The sequence below is a fragment of the Strigops habroptila genome, chromosome 11 (genome assembly GCF_004027225.2).
Source record: "Strigops habroptila isolate Jane chromosome 11, bStrHab1.2.pri, whole genome shotgun sequence".
Lineage (NCBI taxonomy): Eukaryota > Metazoa > Chordata > Aves > Psittaciformes > Psittacidae > Strigops > Strigops habroptila.
The window spans coordinates 30,227,065-30,247,309 of record NC_046360.1 but is presented as its reverse complement, the minus strand read 5'-3'; the positions used below and the strand labels follow the sequence as shown (position 1 = coordinate 30,247,309).

The window sequence follows — 20,245 nt, the reverse complement described above, 5'->3', positions numbered from 1 at the left end:
CCACAGCAGGGTCAATTCTGCGGTTCCAGCATCAAATGAAGCTCTCAGCTCACGTGGCTCCAAGGCAAAGGAATTCCAGGAGACCAGTCAACCAAAGTCTCAGCAGAGTGGTGATTGGGCAGGTTTGGCAGGTACCAGCACTGCCATGGAAACAATTTGCTGGCTCCATTCAAGCCTCCACCTTGCAATGAAGAAGGTGGATGCTGATGAAGATGAAGCCATCTCCTCCGCTTCCCACAGCTCTCACTGCTTTGCCCACCTTTGGCTGGTTGCAGGTTGAGGACGGGGACCGTACACTCTCCAAGGCAAGGGCTGTTTCTCTACTCACTCATCCAGCGTGCCAAGCAAGTGCTTTTCAGTCCTGTAGAACAACCACTACCTTTCCTGTTTCTTCTTATTCTTGGCACAAAGGATTTTGAATCGCTTCCAACTGAGGTTAAAAGCATTTAAGAGTCTGTTTGCACAGTGCTTTTTTTTGAAGTGACCTCTAGTTGTAACACACACTTCCCCCAGCATACAACAAATACCCAGACGGCTCGTAGCTTAGAAGTGTCCTCAGATTCCGAAGAAAAAGCTCTAAATACTTTTCTTGCCTTTGCATTTTACCTATTGCTTTCTTTTCGAATTTCAACTTCATATTTGAACAGTTATGCCACACATGTCCTGTCTCGGGTGGGGGAGAAACTTAGAACTAGAAAGAGCACAGTAATTCACATCACCTTGTTTCCAAGGCAGAGGATCAAAATGCTGCTTGCAAAGTATCAGTATTTTTATGCTACAAAAATTAGGCTCTCAATTAAACTTTGTTAATTTTACCCATGGGAGTTTGTTAGCACAAGGCAGCTAAAGGAACTCCCGAGGGCTCTCACTAAAATCCTCTGCACTAAGCCTTGCTGTTTCTGCAGTTACAGAAAGGGGAAAATGCTTATTTCAAAGCACCAGAACCCAAATTCTGCAGACACATCCACCACAAACTTTCCATTCATCGTTAGTCCCAAGGAACAAAGTGGATTTACTCACTCGACTGAAGTTTTCTATGAGCACAACCCTGTGTTTGCAGAAGTGGGGTGCTCAAGCGGTGGCTCACGGACAAGACATACAGACTGACAAACTGCTCCAACAATGGGACTCTCTGCTTTTTCTGGATCCTGGCATCTCCCAAAAAAGAGCGCTTTCAGATTTAATTAAATTTTACTATTTTATTTGTGAAAAAACTACAAGCAGAATTCATAAATAGACATTTCTATTTAAAGCAGGAAAATGATAAAGTGGCTTCTAATAACAGTCGTGCACATGCCAGTAACAGGAATATATTAACATCTTTTATTTGCTAGACAAAGAGCAGTGTCCAATATAAATTTCCCAAAAACATTTAAGACCTGTGAATTTCTGACCAGTTCACAAAACCACCATTGACACTTTAGCATGAAGATTAAAACAAACCTAACAGGACTGTCAGCTCTAAAGACTTTACAGAGCGGAAAAACTTTCAAAAGCGTTATACAAGCTGTCTTTCTGGGCAAATGAAAAATATAGCTCGTATAATACATTAACATAAAAATCCACAAGATAAGATTATGTTTTGACATACTTAAACAAGCATTCTATATTTGTCTCCAACAAACAAAGCTAAGGAAATAATGTAACCATCTTTACACAGTAAATTAAGGTTACAAGTCATACACAAGAACAGAACTGCTTGCGCATTAAAAACTGTTCAGCTCCATTGTCATACTCTAAATGTTGGCTCTTAAAACCATTCGGTTACATACAAGCAAAGGTTATTATATAGTCAGCAATTAATAAATTTTCAATAATTTAAGTTTATGGTAGAGCTTAAAAAAGTAGACTGAGAATGATCTTGGTAAGGCAGGTGAAAACATCTCAGTGGAAAGAAACTCACGGAAGCTGCTGCCAATTTTTTTGATCTGTCCAATTTGAAACAAGCAAAGTGTTCCAATTAAAATAAATAGCCTGGTGGTGTAAAACGCTGTCATTTTCCCTTTGCAGAACTACTTCAAACTGAGCAAGTCAGGCAAGCTGTGTTGGTGTCTGTGTGTGTGTGTCTGTGTAAGAGTTGAAACTTCGCAAACGTAACACTGTGCTTTACTTACCTGCTTTCTGTGCCACTGAACACCACGAATCTGGTCCTTCCCCTAGACTAGTGTTCTGGTTGGTTTGGTTCTTAAACATGTTCCCCACCAACAGTGGGATAACCCAGAGGGAATTCCCACCAATGGACGCGTGCTGTCGGGATTCTAACTTCAGAAATTAAGTGTAAAAGCAAACACTATCCTTCAAATCCACAACACAACAGCTACGGATGAGGCTGGGGAGGTTCAATGCTTAGCTAGCAATTTCTACTGAATGCAGAATTACAGGTCACTTGTTCCAAAGAAATTTTCCCACTTATTTATAGCAAGCTACTTTATCAAGGAGGCACACCCAAAGAGACAGATGTTACCGACTTTACCAATAGCCATGAGTAGCTGGTTACGGCATTAAAGCTTTTCAACTGATCTACAGGTCCGTTTTCACTTGAAAAAGAAGCCATTTCCTGGTACACACAATGCTTTATTTTGTTTTGCACAAAATCCCAGATTCAGTGAAGAAGGCGAGTGCATGGTTTGACTTGAAGCACCAGAATTAGCCCCGCCTGAAGGCAGAGGGACTGGCCACTGGCTCACTCTCTTCGCTGGATCACGGCCGAGATGCACGCAAGCCTAATTGATAATGGATCATTTATAAAGCAGTGCAAAATATACAAGTTCAGGGGCATCTTCAAAAAATCTCTCTTAAAAAATTATTCCAATACATTTCAGTAAAATAAATAAATATGGCTGACCAGTTTACCCTCCCTGAGACCCTTAAAGGAATAGTAAAAACTGGAAAAGGAATGTCTTTGCAATATCCCACTAATGTTAAAATGTGGATTGAGAAAGTCATAGTATTTAAAACTATGTATAATAAATTGTCTTGATGCTCATAGGAAGCATCTGGTTTCCTTTGGTTCTTTTAATAAATACTTTAAAAATGCTTAAAAAGGTAAAGACAGCCTATACTGTGAATATAAGCAGAATTAAGTCGGGGCGCCCATGCTACCGTGTTCAGAGTAAAACCACTGCTGCAAAGGCACTGCCACTGCACATACCTTGGAGCAGGAGCTGTAACAGATCCCTACTCACACATTTCTGTTGCCGGTGTGAAAGGAACCTATGTCTGCTACTCAAAACCACACAGATTTTAAAAGAAATCTTAAATCAGTTGCCTCCACAAAGAGAAATTACTCTTGCTAAGCAAATAATTCACAATATAACAAGCTGGCACAAAGTTGTCAAAATGTGGCCCTCTTTCATCATGCCCAAAAGTTATGCATTTGATGTCAAATGAAGCCACAGCCTCTGCACCTGAAATTACTGCAAAGCACCCTGGGGCCACTAAATAAAGACGAAAAGCCAAAGAAGTTTGGGGTTTGTTGTTTTGTTTCACCTCTTCAGCCTAGTGTTTTAGCAGGATAATGCATGGAAGGTAAACTGTAAAGCAACACTAACAGGCCAGGAAAAGAAATTACAGTCTGGATAGCTTTAGAGCAAGAATGAAGGAGATGCTGGTCATGAACACAAGCCGCATGTGTCACTCACTTGCCAGCATGAAAGTTTTTCCCTACTTTTGCTCCCATCACAGGAGACCCAGAAGCATCCAAATGCTGACAAGCCCAACATCATCACTGGAGGAGATTCTGTTCAGAAACCACGCTTGGAATACAGATGGACTTCAAGGAGAAGAGCCACCCCAACAGCACAGATGGGACAGATGATGACTGACCCACATGCCACAGGCTGGAATGAGCACCAGCTTGCTCCCTCAACCTGTGATCATTACCAGCCCTATGGCTCCCTGTTGCCTTCCAACCCAAAGCAAACTGCTCCAGTTCTAAAGTTACCTTGGTCACTGATGCAGGTGGACGAAATTCATTAAATCTAAGAACACCAAACATCTGTGGGATTGGCTATGCACAACACAGCGACGCTCATGTTACCAAAACAATGAATCCGTGCCATGCCAACACCAGTCTGGTTGTGAACACTTACGCTCCAGACGGACATGAACTTGCACATCACCAATCTGAGTTACCCTCAGGGAAATACAAGCTACCTGGAGCAATCGTTTCTCATTTCAGATCCCAAGCTATAAAAATCAAAACCGTGTGTCCAGTACGTTTTAGCCATTGCTTAGGGAAGAAACGGGGAAGGAACAATAGAGAGACCGGGTTCCATCCAGGTTCAAGCCTTCAGGAACGCTTTTCACCTAAGACCAGTTCCATTTCAGTTTCAGTACTTTCACAGAAGGGGACTGTCCCAGATCTTGAACTGTTCAAAAATGATTTTTTTTTCACTTCACAGTGTTTCAAGCACCAGCGTTTCCATGTATTGGTTTCAAATAACCCTTTATATATATTTATTTATATATATATTTATATATAATTTATATCAAAACTGATAGTACACAGTATAACTGGAAGAAGAACTGAACTTAAAAAGGATATGTTGAAAGAGGATGGAGTTTGTGAATGCAATAAATAAAGCCCCCTTCCCTCCCCACCCGCTCCCTACCCCAAAACAAAAGGTTGTAATGTTCATGGAAAATTGTGCACAGCAGATATTATAAAAAAGTAGATTCAGGAGCACATCCAATTATAAATGATTGTTAGGAAAATCATATAAAACAATGGAATACATAAAAGTGTCAAGAGTAATCGTCAGGGTGAGAAATTCCTTGGTGGCCAGATGCCCACGGCAAGCAGAAGTTATCCTGGTTGCATCAGTAAGAGGTCGATGTCCGAGAAAGTGTGTGTGTGTTCAAGCACAGAAGAGGCTCTCCAGGATTTGAACAGCATGGGCAGGTGGAGTGTTTGAATTTCATACCCTGATTCATAGTTTCCACAACTGCATGTGCAATTTTCAGAAAGATTCGTCGTTGACTGCCGACATGTCCCCCTTTGGTGTGGAGGAACGGGACGAGCCCTTGTCTGTGCTCTCAGAGCCCGAGCTGCTCTGATTCTGTTGTTCTGATCCTGCACTGGAGGTCACTGTAGAAGATGATGTGGAAGAAGAGCGAGTCTTTTCTTTAAAGTCTGTGATAATTACTGTGACATTTCCCACTGTGACTGCCAGCTGCTGTGCGGTACTTCTGTCCACATTTTTCAGTCTGGGTCTGAAAGAAATGAGAAAACATTTATAAAACGGATAAAAATAAATGAGAAGGGAAAAGTTTATTAGGAAAAGGATTTGACAACAAACTCCATGTGACTTGTCCTACGCTCGCCTGCACAGATGGCAGTAACTGGGAGAGCCCAGGCAGCAGTAAGTGCTGCACAGCAGAAGATGAAGGTTTGACCTGCCTCCCTGCGACAGCCTGGGCTGCGAGGGCTGCAGCAGCATGTTCAGCCCCAGAGGAGAGACCTGCAAAGGGTCGTGCAAAGGGTGTCTGCTGTGGACTTTTTCCTAACCCAACTCTGCCAGAAAGGAGGACACTACAGCAGAGCCAAGCGGACAGAAGCCAGACAGACCGAAGGATCTTCTCCCCAAGGGGCAGATGAAAGAGTTCTCTTATCTAAATTCACCATCTCATCATGTGCCCTGATGTTATGAGACAAGGCTGTGACTCTGCAATACAAAACCACATGAAAGCATTTGACCACAGTTCTTTCATTCCCATATTGGAACTCTGCAGCTGCAAACAACACAGGCACTGGGACAACTTGGCTTCTCTTTCAACTGCTTTGAGCTTATACAAATCAGATGCCCAATCAGCCTATGTATAAAATCACTCTAAATGTTCCCTCTGGAACTGAGGCTATTGTAAATAAAATCCAGAATGTACAACAGTGTTTCTTGCAGCTAGCGTTTTTGGTAAGGGGAAAGGATGAGGGGATCAAAGCCACCAGAACACAGCACGCTGGTATTTATTACTCAGGATTATCTCAGTAATTTGCATGCTGTGCTATCATTCAATTAGTAATGTAGCTAATAAGGGTCTAGACTCTAGGAAGCCGACACTCATGCACATTTCAGAGGCTGGTCCAAAGCTCTAATACAACAAACCTTGGACACTCCTCCAGCTACCAGAGAAATCCAAGTCAGCTGCAGCAACTGCTGCAATTTACAGCTTTTGCTCCTAATTAAAGGTCAGACTGAAGCAGTGGAATATTCCCAATAGGGAAATTAAAACGGAGAGTCTTTATACATCACTGAAAAGTAGCTTGCTGTGAACTGCCTTATTCCAAGGGATGGAGAGAAGGTTAGTTTACTTTGGGATCAAGCTCCAGCTTTTAAACCAATCTGCTTTTCCTCCCCCTTGTCTGCAGCACATTAGGCTAGCGTGGTCAAAGCAAAAAAAGAGGAAATTAGGCAAACTTGGTATTTGCCATGCACACTCAATGGTCTGCAGTGGGGAAAGGGGAAAGTCCTTAGGTAGTCATTAGCCAAGTGGTATTCTAGAACTAGACAGATTAAAGTATTAAGAATGGATGCACAGCTTCAAAAACAGAACAACCGCATTTCTGCAAACTTCCTTACCAAAAATGACGTTACTGCACCACAAACAGTATTTGCATACCTAACCTAGGAGGCTGGTTCAATTTTTACCAAGTACTACAGGAAAAGCCTTTCTAATAGATAGAAAATACAATTCAAATACTGCTGCACTGGGGTAACTGTCAGTAAAACCTCCTACTTGCAACAGCCCCTTGGTTCAGTGACCAGCCTTTTCAAACCCACAGCTGAGCTGAGTGAATTCCCGCAGCAGTGAGACACACACACCCACATGTATGCGCTGTACATACGCACTTGCAGGCGCTGGCAAATTCAACACGTAACCACAGGCTAGATGAAATGATGTCACCTTGTTTGTGGCTAACAAGACCGACCAACTAGATCAGCATGTTTTGGGCTTTCCATCAGCTTTCAGATAACGTCTCAGCAGACGCAGGCTGCCCTCAAAGCATCAGTAGCAAACACAGCAGCAAGCGTTCCCGGAAGCGTAGTACACATACGTATTTTCCTCCCTAAGCCCCAAGTTCCTCTAGGAAACCCAGTTCTTCCTGTAATTTGCCTGGGTCATTTGTTTTCTCTTGTACTCAGAAAGAGTCCAAAAAATGCTGGCCCAGATACTGAAACAGATCTTTCTGCCTCCACCTTTCTACAAGGTTGAACATGCACTCCTGCTGTTGCTTGTCAAAAGCCAGCGCTGATAGTGGCATTTAGGGGACAAAAAAAGGAAGAAAGAAAAGAGTTCATATGGCCTAAGCTGCATTCTGCCCAGAAAAGCTCCTGCTAGCAGCAGCCTTTGAGATAAGCCGTGCACCAAGCACCTGAATGAAACTGCCCCTGCACTTTTAAATGCCAAGACAAAGTAACACGGAAGGACTGGTCGGAAGCAGGGCTGAGGCGCAGGATATCTCCACAGCCCTGCTCACGAACATACTCTCAATGTCAGTTTTAGAACTGAGTTCTCCAACCACTGCTGCAGGCAATTTTAGGGGTCTCCCCTGTGCAAAGAGCTGATGAAGCACAGATGGAAACCTACAATCTTTTCAGCGCATGCATGCAATTTTTGTTTCCTATAGAAGGCAAAGGGATGGGCCCATTCGTGTTATTCTGCAATATTAAACACCCTGATGTTTCATGTTTATAGCTAAAAGGGTTTATGGCCAAATAAGAAAGGTGTTTCGAAATACTAAATGTGAAAGTGCACAGGAAGGCATGGAACAGACCAAGAGATTTTGTCAGAAACGATCCAAAAAGTTCAAAAAGGATTTCTTAAATATCCAGGGATCTTAAAAGCCAATTTACAATGGCAGTTAAGAAATCTGGGCATAAAAAAATCTGAACAGGTAAGTTGTGTAAAAAACAGATCCTTTAAAAAGACAGCACTCCTGAGAGCAGTGAACTGCAAGAAAGGTTCCACTAAACTGAACACTTAAAAAGACTGTTTAAGAACGGAAGCAGATGATGTATCCCTTAAAAACATCCAGCTAGACCTGATATTATTAAGGATTAATTAGGAATGACAGAAGCTTGCCACAAAAAGACTAGAAGACTATGCAGTAGACAGAGTGACTCCTTCAAGGAGTAAAAACAATTATTTCACGTAATCTATCAATTTAATATTATGCCAGTCAAGTGCATCAAGTCTCCTGCATCTTAAGTCTGAAAATAAGTACCATTCAAAAAAGAACAGGGAAAAATAAATCACTGCAATAAAGCTATATTTCTCTAATCAAATGAGGAATGGACACTTTGATCTTCAGGGGCTGAGGAAGACTTAACAGCAGTCCCTGCGAACAGCTGGGTCTTCTAGCAGAGCAAATATCACACTGCCCTCACTACATTCAAGTGAGTTATCATGTAAAGGATATTCACGCTATTACTTAAAAACTTCTAAGACAAGTTTTCTGCAGTCATGTCTTGCAAGCCTTAATGCTAACAGCAGTGCAAACCATATTTCCCATGTGCTTTACAACTGTTTGCAGCTAACTAATACTGCTTCAGTTCATGTGGCTTCACTGTAAAATACTTATTACAGCATGTTTTAAAAAGAGATGCAATTCTTCTATAGCCCACATAGGCAAAGTGCCCTGTTGAATTCTGCGTCTTATAGCTCTCCAAGTTCAATAATATAAAAACTGCTCTTTGATGCTCAATTTTTGATTTAAGAAATAAAGCACAAGGCGCCACTTAAAGAAAACAAGCATAGAGTATTGGTAGAGGCAAGACTACGAAGAAACCTTTCTCCACAGACAGCTACTCATCTGAATCATAAGACAAATACAAAACCACCCATTCATGCTTTTTGTTGATAGCAAGATTCTAACAAAGCTGTTCATGCAGGTTTTTAATCCAAGATACTTGGAAAATTTACAATTAAAGTGACTAAATTACACATAAAGAAGTAAAAAAGTGACCTTTGTTACTGCTATCGACTGGTGATAAGAATTTGTTACAGACCACTACAAATGCTGGTTAATACTTTTCCCCCACTGTGTTTTATGCCAAAAGCATTACTGCCCAATTGACAATATGATTATTTTAGCAGAGAAATGAAAACTGAGTGGACAACAGAGCAAATATTTCCAATGCCTGAATCTGTCCTAACCAGCAAAGTGTCTGAGTGCTTGTACACTGAGAAGGCTCATAGCCACTGATAGATGGTCTTGCCATACTAACACCAGCAGGCTCTGTGGGTTAGACAGTACTCTCTGTCCATTCAAAAAACCAAACAAAACCACAGTGTCCACTATTTAACTCAGTTCTCAGATACCAAAAGCTTAACTATAGTATAAAGTTACCTTGAAGTGTGATTTGAGTCGCTGGTCTTTGTTGTAGTATTCCCAGACTGTATGCTGTTCGCTTCGCTAGGAGGATCTTTCACAATGTCTGACTTTGGTCTGTAAGAATTGGAAGGAAGAGGGAGAGAGGATGATGTTAGTTGTACTGCAGGACACAGTGCTATTGAAACCACACCACGTCTAATAGTGCATCCTTCAAACTTACTTAGTCTTCTTGTTAGCATTCTTCTTTGTAACACTTGGACTAATTTCCTTCTCTTTGTCAGGTTTTTCTTTGTCTTGTTTTTCCACTTTCTCCTTCTTCTCCTTCTTAGGCGGTGGTGGGGTTGCATATTGTTGGGCAACTTGTTGTGCCACCAACTGAGAGTTTATTCTAGGTTTTCTATAATGACAATAAGAAGAGAGATCTACAGTTAATTTTACACAATGAAAATGACTTCACCAAGAGCAGTATGAAGACTTATTTTGGCAACCAGGGAAGAACACTTGACTTAAAGAAGCAAATGGATGTCCTTATTTAATGTGAAATACTACTGCTGCTACCAAACAAGATGAAATTTTTAAAATTGAGAAATAATCTAAACTGCTGTTTCATCAGTTTTTAGTCTTATTTTTTTCAAGTGTAATGCCCCCTTTCTTCCATCCATGTCATGAAATCACAGCCAGTTTGGAGAGGACAATTGCAAAAAAGCAGCTTTCAAGAAATTTGCCAGCCACATGCTGTGGGTACACTTCAAGAGAAGAATAGAGAGTGATAAAAGGAAGTTTCCCAATAAACATCAGTCTCCTTCGTATCTTTCAATTTAATTTTTCAAATGAGCTTCTGGTTCCCCAAAGCAGCAAACCTTGCACAAATAACAAAGAACAAGAGAAGGTAACTGAGATGACGTTGTCCCAAGGGTTGGGACCGAAGCTCACTGGCAGGAGGACAGAAGACAAGAGGGCATTCATGGTTCCACGTGGGAACAGCAGTGCCAGCCTCCGACACACCATCCTTCCACTATTGTCTGCAATCCCCAATGGTGTTGGGACAAAATACACAAGCAAACTGTCTTTCAAAGACTATTTCCATTTCAAATTATGATTTCCACAGAAAAGTAGCCCTGCAATTAACCAATAGCTTGGTTATTGGTCCTCACATATCTTGTAGAAATTTGTACCTTCATCTCTCCTGCATTCCTCATCCAAACTAACATCCTCTCAGCATAACAGCTTAAAACCTCTCCCTCCTGGCCTGGCACATCACAAAGCTGCTTATACTTCGAACACTCAAGACTACTTATGATCAATTCAACCCCTTCAACATGCCAGAAAGATCTATGCTCCCTGTGTCCACACAGCTGGGGGAGGTGGGGCGGGGGAAGAGAGGGGAAGGAGAAAATCAAGTTATTGACTCCATTAGTCATCCATTATGAGATGACTACTAATTGCAACAGTTGCTCGAGCACGTCCATAGCTGTTATCTTGGTCATAAATACGATTCAAATATTTTACATCAGACTACAACAGATTGCCAAGGAAAACACTACACAAGTATCATTAAGTCACAACTGGCACACAGAAACCCAAGGGTTTCTGCTGCAGAGCTCTGTACTTGCATCCAGTTTTTCCTACAAACATCTGAGAGACTTTAATAAGCTACTTAGTGACTTCGTGTGATAAAGCAAAAAAAAAAAAAAAAGTACAAACCAGTAATTGCTCATATCTGCATTTAGAGATGACACAGTCAACAGAACACCCAGAGAAGTTCTACTCCCTGTCACAGGAAAATCCAGGTATCTAATAAACCTCTCGACACTTGTTTTCTGTATAATGGTACCAAGATGTTCTTACTGAAACCAGATACACTCAAATATTTGATTTCATTTCACTACCACAGGTTATTATAAACCATGCAATAGGTTGTAATCAGGCCCCTGACCTGTCTCAACACCAGTGGCATATGGATTTTTCACCCAAGATAGAAACTCTTAACTCATTTTATGCTACAATCTGCATACACTTCTGAGCAAAGATCATCTGGTCTTCAGCCTTGAACAATTATGATGCTGAAACATTTTGCAGATCAGATCAAGCAGTTACCTGTTCCACAGAACAGAGAAGATATTTAGCATCCTTGCATTTAAAGTCCCATATATAGCAATTTCTGTCTGCATGACTGAGAATAAACACGTCAGAAGAAGTGTTTTGGTTACACGGGAAAGACTTTCAGATTGATGCAACCACACTAAAAGCTGACAACAGTAGCTTGTGTCAAGCAACTTGCTAACCACCTACTCAAAAAAGGAAAAAGAAGAGATAAAGTATCAAGAAATCTTCAAAGAGAGGGCAGATACCATCTCCCTACATGATTATACTTGATTAACCTCACTGCTTGAAGCTGCCACTTCTGCTCAGACTTACAGTTATTTGCCGTTTACACAGCCAGCTAGGCCAGAAACCCGAGCCATTCATGGGAAATCCCACTTCAAGAATCTGAGAGCACCTTCAAAGTTCTACTTTGCACAACTCCGACGTGCCTGCTTGTGATGTTATTCCTAAGGCTAACATCCAATCTCCGCAGTGACTGAGCTGCCGTTCCTGTTGCAGGGGTGCGGCACTGCTTGAGTGAAGATACAAATTTTAAAATGGAAACTTCAACTAAACTAAAGTAATAATAAAATACATAAATAAAGCACACTGCATTTCCCTACAGAAGGCTGGAATCCAAAAAAGACCAGACATGAATTGCCCCTGCAGAGACACTCTGCCCCGTGCTCTTCCAGTCCTTATCTGTGACAGCACAGTACATTTATTAAGTTTTATCACTTTCTGGCCAGCCACTGGCATAACTAGCACAACGTCTCCAAACCCCATTATTTGCATACTCCTGCTTACATGCCAGGATGGCTCTCTGGTAAGGGCAAACCCCAAACCGAAAGGGAAGAGAGCAGGCAGCCGCGTGTGCAGACAAGGGACCTGCAGGAAGGGGCACCAGCCCTGCTGGTGGAGTTTCTCCTGCCACACCAGGGAAGGAAGCAGAAAGCTGCTGAGAGTCCTGTCAACACCGAGCATGTTTCAACATCTACTAGAACAGATTTATTTATTTACTTTAAATAATGCAAATAACCCATTCACTTTCCAATTCCTAATTTGGCCATTTCACATGCTAGCAGCAAGCTTAGGAAGGTTAAAAAACAGGTAAGTTAAGCAACTGGCACACTAATAGTAATAATAATAGCAATAAAATCTTTCAAGACACACGCTGCCACTACAGCCAGAATACACTGGTTACAAACCCTACAAAAAAGCCAAGCAAAGCAAGCAGAGCAGCACATTTCTAACCACAGCAAACTATAACCATAGTAACCATAATCGAGTAAAGTAGCTGCAACATCCAAAACTTGATCCAAGTTTCCCTGCCTACCAAAAAAACACTTCAAGGGCAAACACTGATCTAACCCAACACCCCTAGCAAAGACCACAGAATCACAGTATGGTTTGGGTTGGAAGGGGCCTTGCAGATCATCTACCTTTAACATCCCTGCCAGGGGCAGAGACACCATCCACTAGAGCAGGTTGCTCCAAGCCCCTGTGTCCAACCTGGCCTTGAACATGGCCAGGGATGGGGCAGCCACAGCTTCTCCGGGCACCCTGTGCCAGCGCCTCAGCACCCTCACAGGGAAGAACTTCTTAATATCTAATCTAAATCTCCCCTCTTTCAGTTTAAAGCCATTCCCCTTTGTCCTATCACTATGTGCCCTTGCAGATCATTCCTGCAGACACCATTCCTACCTCTACAGCGATCTGTACTCTAGTCATGCTGTTTGTCACAGCAGCCACCCTCATGAGTGTTGTGAACTCTGCTCCAGCTGTGGCAGCAGGTAGCTTGTACTGCCTTTTAAAAAAAAAGAAAAAACTAAAGTCACTAATACTTTGCAGTGGATACTAGTTGTTTTCCCTTGCCGAATCTGAACACGGAAGAAGAAAGAAATATCAGTGGAGATAAACAAGCCTCATTCCCACTTGGGCTACAACGATTTAACATGCCCTGGCTTCTACTGCAGAATTTGGAGTCAAAACCTGAACAGAAAGTCAAAAACATTTTTATATTTTTATTGTAAGAATAAACAGCTGCAGAAATAAGTATTAAGCATTTTTAATCACCTTGCTTTCTGTAACATTAAATGGTTCATATAAACAAAGAATACATATAAATGAGAAAAAAAATAAAACCCTAACTCAGTCTCTTCCAAGCTTTCTAACCAGCACTTGCACTTAAGAAACATGTATATTGTCATTTACTAGAAGGTTTAAAGTATCAACATTACACACAGACCACAGCTAACAAGTCTCAACATCCAAAAAAAAAAAAAAGAAATTTGAAGAGTTGCAATACTTAGTATTACACTTGGTTCTTGAATTCCTAAGCAGACCCCAAATGCTTGATCAATTATCTGAAATAGGTACGTTTCCTTCTACCTGAAGGAACATTATGATGGACTTGTGTTTTGCTTGGACAATTCTCCCCTAACTTAAGCAACATTCTGGGTAAAGACTCAACCATTATGATCCAACACTGACTTGACAAATACATCAACGTTATCTTCTTTCTTTTTTTCAACCCCTTTAAAACTAAGAGCAATTAAACTGGTTTAAACTGTGCTTTCAAAGTTACCTTCAGCCAAATAAATTGTTTCACACTAGTTAAACATAGTTTACATCACAGAAGCAGATATTTGCACAATCATTCACAATCTTTGCAGCAAAGACATACTAAGGCACAAAGAGCTGAAATACATTTGTCTATTCTGAGCATAGCTTTGGCACCTTGGTATTTACCATCAACTACCGTAAATGATGCACACAAATATTCTTTACTACCTTTTAGTAACAAACCTGCAGAGAAATATAATGCCTGCAAATACTATACCCTCAGATTGTCATATGAAGCAACACTGGGACGTTTGGCTCATAGGAAGTGTAATAAATGCAAGACTTTTCCTGAAGGGCTCACTGCCCATGTTACTGTGCTCCTGAAGAAAAAATAATAAATAATTTTAAACCAACCCCAACCCCCCCCCCCCCCAAAAAAGCCACAACAACAACAACAAAAACAACAACCGTATTTTTAAGGTTCTGGCAAGCATCTCACAGTGTTTTACTACTTGCATTTTCTTCTCTATCTCAAAGCTTTCCTTTAAAACCCCTTTTGGGACCAAAGCCAGAGCGCTGCTGCCCAGGAAATCTACTGCTCCACTCATAGCCCCTGCAACTGGGCTTAGGACTAGAGCAGCACAAATCACTGCACATTCAACACATGGTAGTTACTCAGACCTGGATTTTGACAGGGATATAGGAGGATTAAGTTTCACCATATTTTTATGTGACCCTAATTTCTGTATATGTTTGGGATTTCCTTGGTCCTGCTGCCTTGAGAAAAGGCAAACCACCCACCTCCTGCGGACACAGCGGAGCAGAGACAGCAACTGGCTTGATACCCGCAGCAACACAGAGATCTTGAGGAACTCCAGCAATCCCCAGAAATGTGGATCTAATTACAAATGCTCTTGCATTCTTACAACTATGTTATCAGAAGAATGAAAGTGGCATCGAGTGGGATTTCAGAGCCAAAAGCCTCATGTAACATGAAGTACTGAGGATTTGGATAATTTCATGCTGTTCTGGCTTTGATGCAAGCGGCGATACCAGCAGACCTCTGCACAGCTCGCCGTTTCTTTGAGAAGTGTTTCATTCGCTGTGCAGTGTGAAGTACATGATTATTTTAATAATCCCAGTCACACGAGTATATCTTTGCTCAAAGAAAAACAAGAAAACAAGACTAAAGGCATTTCCATGCGTGTTTATAAAACACTGCCAGATCAATAATACAATCAGCATACTTCTGAGTGATACTGTAAAGCAAGGTTAGATACTAACCCATGAACATTAACATCCCCTTAAAAGAATTTTACATTCAGAAGAACCAAAGCTTTAGAGATATTAAACCCCAACCATGACCAGGTGAGCACTCACTCTTGCATGCATATTTTCCTGATCATCTGTGATGACCATACAGTCCTTTTCAGCAACAAGGATGAATGAACAAGCTGTCCTTGGTGTACAACTGCAGGAGCAATATGGAAACTGTATACATTTATCCAAGAAGTTCTCCATGTAATACAACATCACAAGGCAATGATAAAACAGTAGAAGACGACTAGAAGGATACAAACAACAAGAAATATGTGACTGAGCAATATCTTGTTGAAAGAATTTTCCTTGAATGTGCTAATGCTGTGTTTTTATTTGAAATAGAGATGTTTAAAAATACAGAAGTTAATCTAAGGAACATCTACTTCTGGGCTGGCACAGCAATGTGTTTTAAAGACTCTTGAGTGTTAAGTCTGAACATTTGGGAAAGAAAGGTGAAAGTAACAGCTTCGCACAAACAAAACAATCACCCACCACAAAATAAACTAAGTACATTTAAGAGTGTATGGCCACCTCTAGAAAGCCTCCAACAAACTATTCAATATCCTCCTTGACCATCCAGCCACTGCCTCTTATCGAAAGAGCCAAGAATAAGAAAAGCAGAGATAAAGAAGCCTCAGCTTTGTGATAACTATTGCTGGCCACAACAACAAACCTTGAGCTGTTCAGATTTCAGAAGAAGAGTTATTTTCAACGTTATGTTTGTCCACCAGAAGTTCTTAGACTTCAGGTCATTTCTCAATTTGAACACCCTCCACAGTACTTAGGTATTAAACTTTAAAAAGTTCAGAATTATCCACAGTACCTAATATTTAGTGATCTCACAAAGCTGCTAGCTCCCTGCCTTTTAGGGTGAGTAACTTTACCATTTCAATTTGATTAAGTGAAATGCAGGCTGTCACCTCCACTTACACCACACATTTTGCTGGAAGGCAGCTAGTCACTGCCTCTGTGTCACTACAGGGTAGCTGAAGCTCTTTGAATGGTGCCTGTAGAAGGAATACTCAATTCTCACTTGTGACGTGAGCCTTAGCATTGCTTATTTTTAATTATTTGGGCATACTTACAAATCAAAGCCTATAAATCAGAGGTTTATTCTCAGAGTTGCCACTGCACAGATTTTGCAGCTCACGTTTCTGGGGGTTTTTTTGTTTGGGGTTTTTTTCCTTAGTGAAAATATGCTAAAAATCACAAAGTCAGTTCTAAAAGAGTCCCAGAAATGATCTACGAAACTATTTCAGTCCAACTGCTGAATAGCTCAGTGTAATAGATTTTTCTAATATTGCCACAGTTCTTTTTTAACATACATTGTTTCACATAATTCCATTACAAACAGTTTAAAGTCAGGGCCATAAGATGTTTTTGGAAGCATTTTAACCACAATTTTGCCATCCTGAAGCTGAGTCGTCACATAATTTCTCAAAACACCCATTCGAATATAGTACAGAACTGGAAACTACAAACACCATCTGCAGACACTACCACAAATCCAAACGTCAAAGCAAATCAGGACCATTCACCTCCTATCAAATTAAGTACGAAACATCTTCCAGGGAACAGGGCTAGTAGGGAATTTGTTGGAAAATTTTCAGTGGAGAAGCACCACTGATTGCAGTTCTGCAACTGTACAGAGCTTGCACAAAACTTTGTTTTGTTTTGTTTTATGGGGTTGGGGGTTGGTTTGGTTTGTTTTTTTAAGGGAAATTGATAAATCACAGACTGGGCTTTCTGGTTATGAAGTTCCGAGCCTGAGATTGATCGTAAGCCTGGGTATTTTGCATCTAGTCTTATGGGCTGTGCTTACCATACTGCCCTATTTGTCCTTCTCTACCACACAACCCTATAAAAATAATTAAAAAAAGAGATGTCTAACATTATATGGTGCACATTTTGGACCACAGGTTTATTCTGATAAACCTCTGTGGTGGACTCATGATACCAAGTTTGCTGTAAAGTAAGACTTTGCAGCAAACAAACTCCTGCACACTCTGGAGGACGAAGAGCCATCCCTACAAAGACTCATGCGCAACAGCACTTCTCAAGAGCAACAACTCTCCCCTTTTTCAACTATTTAATTTGAAATCACAAAATAGGAAAAAGAAGAGTTAAGTACAAGGCTTCTTTGACATGGGACTGTGGATGGAAAATAGCAGTGATGGTAAATAACAATGATGAGTATCAGTTATTGGAAGAGAGCTTGACGTTTACTTAACTGCTAATACCATAAAACTTAACTTACTATGTTTGCAGGAAGCAAAACAAAAGCAATGCTGAAGTTTTGGAAGAAATACTGCTCTGCTGCTCCTTTTAGAGTAAGAGCCTGCCTGGAAGCTCGCACAGCACTGGCAGTCTTGCTCCTCTTCTCATCTGTAGCACCTACCTAAGCTGCAACAGGAGATAATTTCATCTCTCATCTGCAGCAGCTAACAAGTGCCAACGAATGCCCCAAGGGTGTCCAGCAGATGCTCACCCTGCAGCTGCCTTCTCTGCCTAGTCTGAATCCTTGAAAAATGCCTGCTCCAATGATGGCAACTGCTCCCAGACAGTCTCGGCTCCATCCCTGGAGCTACAGGAGATTGCAGCCCCCATGCCTGCCTGTGCTGGCTGTGTGATGCTGACCTGCACAGCTCCCCATCAGCGGGCACTGCAAGAGCTTGTGGGTGTGTATATATATTTGGCTGTGTGTATATATATCTAAATAAAGGCAAAATAAGTGAAGATGTGGCAAAACACCACATTTTAAGCATGTTTTGCCTTGTTTGATGAGGACGCAGAACTGCCCAAATAATCACAATTTCATTAAGTTTACAAACATTGTAAAACTACTTCTGATTCATGAGTATATACGAAATCTAAGACAAAAGTACATAGCCAGAATTAGTTTTTGATTCTTTCTTGTTCCACTATTTTACAGGAAAAATTATTTTTTATTAAGATTTTTTTAAATGGCCATTTAAAAAAACAAACAAAAATTAAGAAGAAAAGAGTGCAATACATCTCCCCTGCTTAAAATAAAATTTGTAATATGTAACAGATTACAGTGGCATCAATTCCCAATTGCAACATCACCCTAAATTTCAGCTGAACAAGAAGAACTTTACAACTCCTCTTCTTGCTCTTTGCCTAAGCATTTGCTTACCACCAGTAGTAGTTAGGCCCACAGCAAAGCGTTCAGCAAAAAGCACTGCTTCCTACTGATTTATTGCATTTGTTGGGAAGAAGTTCTACAGCAGAAGAAAAATTGTGCTAATCTATACAATATCCACAACCAAGAGTTTATGAAATGAGCTGCGACCGTAAATGTAAAGAAAAAGATGGCCTTGAGATTACCAAGTCATTCTTCTCAGGTGTGCAATTTTTTTTGGTCCCAGTAATTTTAGTCACATGTTGCAAGTGCTGCACAAGCTTCACTTCTAGAAACTTATTGCAACCGCCCTCATCATGCTGTTGACCCATTCACTGATCCACTCGGAGCTTCGGTTTAATCCATCACTGAAAATTCAAACCAGTGCTTCAGCAGGTTGTAAATGTGCTGTGCAGCTGCTTCTGGTGTTTTCATCTACGGACACACCTTACTGTGAAATACCAAATGTTCCGTGATTTACAAGGACTTACAAAATCATTATGGAAAATTCACTGATCCCAGCACAAAATTTACTTGCCTATCACCAACAGAATGATGACAAAACTAAGGCCATTTCACTTGCTTGTCAAAAATAAGCTGCTCTCACTAGCAAAAATTTGAAAACAGTTCATAAAGCTGGCAGCAACCAAGATGTGCATAATAAAACACTCAGATCTAAAACAAAATCAATTACTTTACTTCTTCCTATTTGACTGTTTATTAAGCTATGTATAATCCTGATGAAAGCGGATGGGTTCAAAACTTCCTGTTGAGTAAGAAGGTGTAGTTGACAGCATGAGGGTATAAATGAGTCTGATGGAAATTTAACACGTAGATTCCCCAAAGCAACTGCTCATGGTTGTCTTATAAACTAAAATAATGACCATCTGAAGAATAGTTTTAGCAGCTGTAACTAAAGCTAAAAACTAGGAATACCAGACTTGGTGTTACAGAAGTGCTTTATCGCTGCTGCTAATATACATCTTTCCACTTCAGACACTGAAATTTTGAGTAGCAACAGAAATTGTCATGTACACATCACCCTTTAATCCAGCTTGACATGTCCCATTTGGGAGCATCTGTCTCCAGGTTTTAGGATACGTAAGTTTCATACTTGGAAATCACAGGAGAGACACCAAATTTGGAAAACGAGCAATAAAAAGAAGAGATACTGAGAAAAGGAGCTCCCTACCAAAAGTCAGTTAAACGCTGAAGTTGATCACCTCCCCAAAAGCTCATACTAAAACAAAATACATTTCCAAAAGCATCCTTCTTAAAAGCGCACAAAGAAACCCTGTACTCTTCTAAGGAAGATGAGTTATAAAAGCATTTGTTAACAAGCTCAAGCATCTCCAAATTTGAGTACAATGCCTAATAATGTGGCATGGCATATATAGTACCATTCCCAAAGGAGCCTGTTAATTATTGTTTTTAAGAGAGAATTTCATATGGTCTAATCTATGTCTGCAAAAAAATCAAAATTTAATGAAGTCTAAAACACCACCTGTTGTATAGCTACAGCTGAATGGGATTTTAAGGTTTTGAAGTTGCACACCAATATCATCGGTCCAGAATTTGTGTTTTGACAACACATTTCCAACATCCATTAACTTGCTAGCAAATGGAAGGTAAATTTGAACTTTGAAACAAGATGAATTTCTATAAACTTGCATACTTAGGCTCCAAGTTTTAAAGTCAGCTCTGATGCAGACAGATCAAGAGTCATTGTTCTGCCATCGCTGTCACCCTGTCAAATACTGTCCTAAACTCAGAACTGACAGGACTAAAACAGCCTACAA

The 20,245-nt window shown here is 40.7% G+C and overlaps 1 protein-coding gene across 1 annotated transcript in view; it reads right to left on the bottom strand.

Moving 5' to 3' along the window:
• Nucleotides 1-1,184: 1,184 nt before the first annotated feature.
• The window catches only part of RYBP (RING1 and YY1 binding protein), a 45,692-nt gene continuing 26,631 nt past the window's right edge, over nt 1,185-20,245 (bottom strand). Inside the window, exons 3-5 of the mRNA XM_030501217.1 lie at nt 9,555-9,731; nt 9,350-9,448; nt 1,185-5,214 (exon numbers count right to left, since the gene is read on the bottom strand). Coding sequence (XP_030357077.1) covers nt 4,962-5,214; nt 9,350-9,448; nt 9,555-9,731 — 529 coding nt within the window. The 3' untranslated portion in view covers nt 1,185-4,961. The remainder of the gene's footprint in view (nt 5,215-9,349; nt 9,449-9,554; nt 9,732-20,245) is intronic.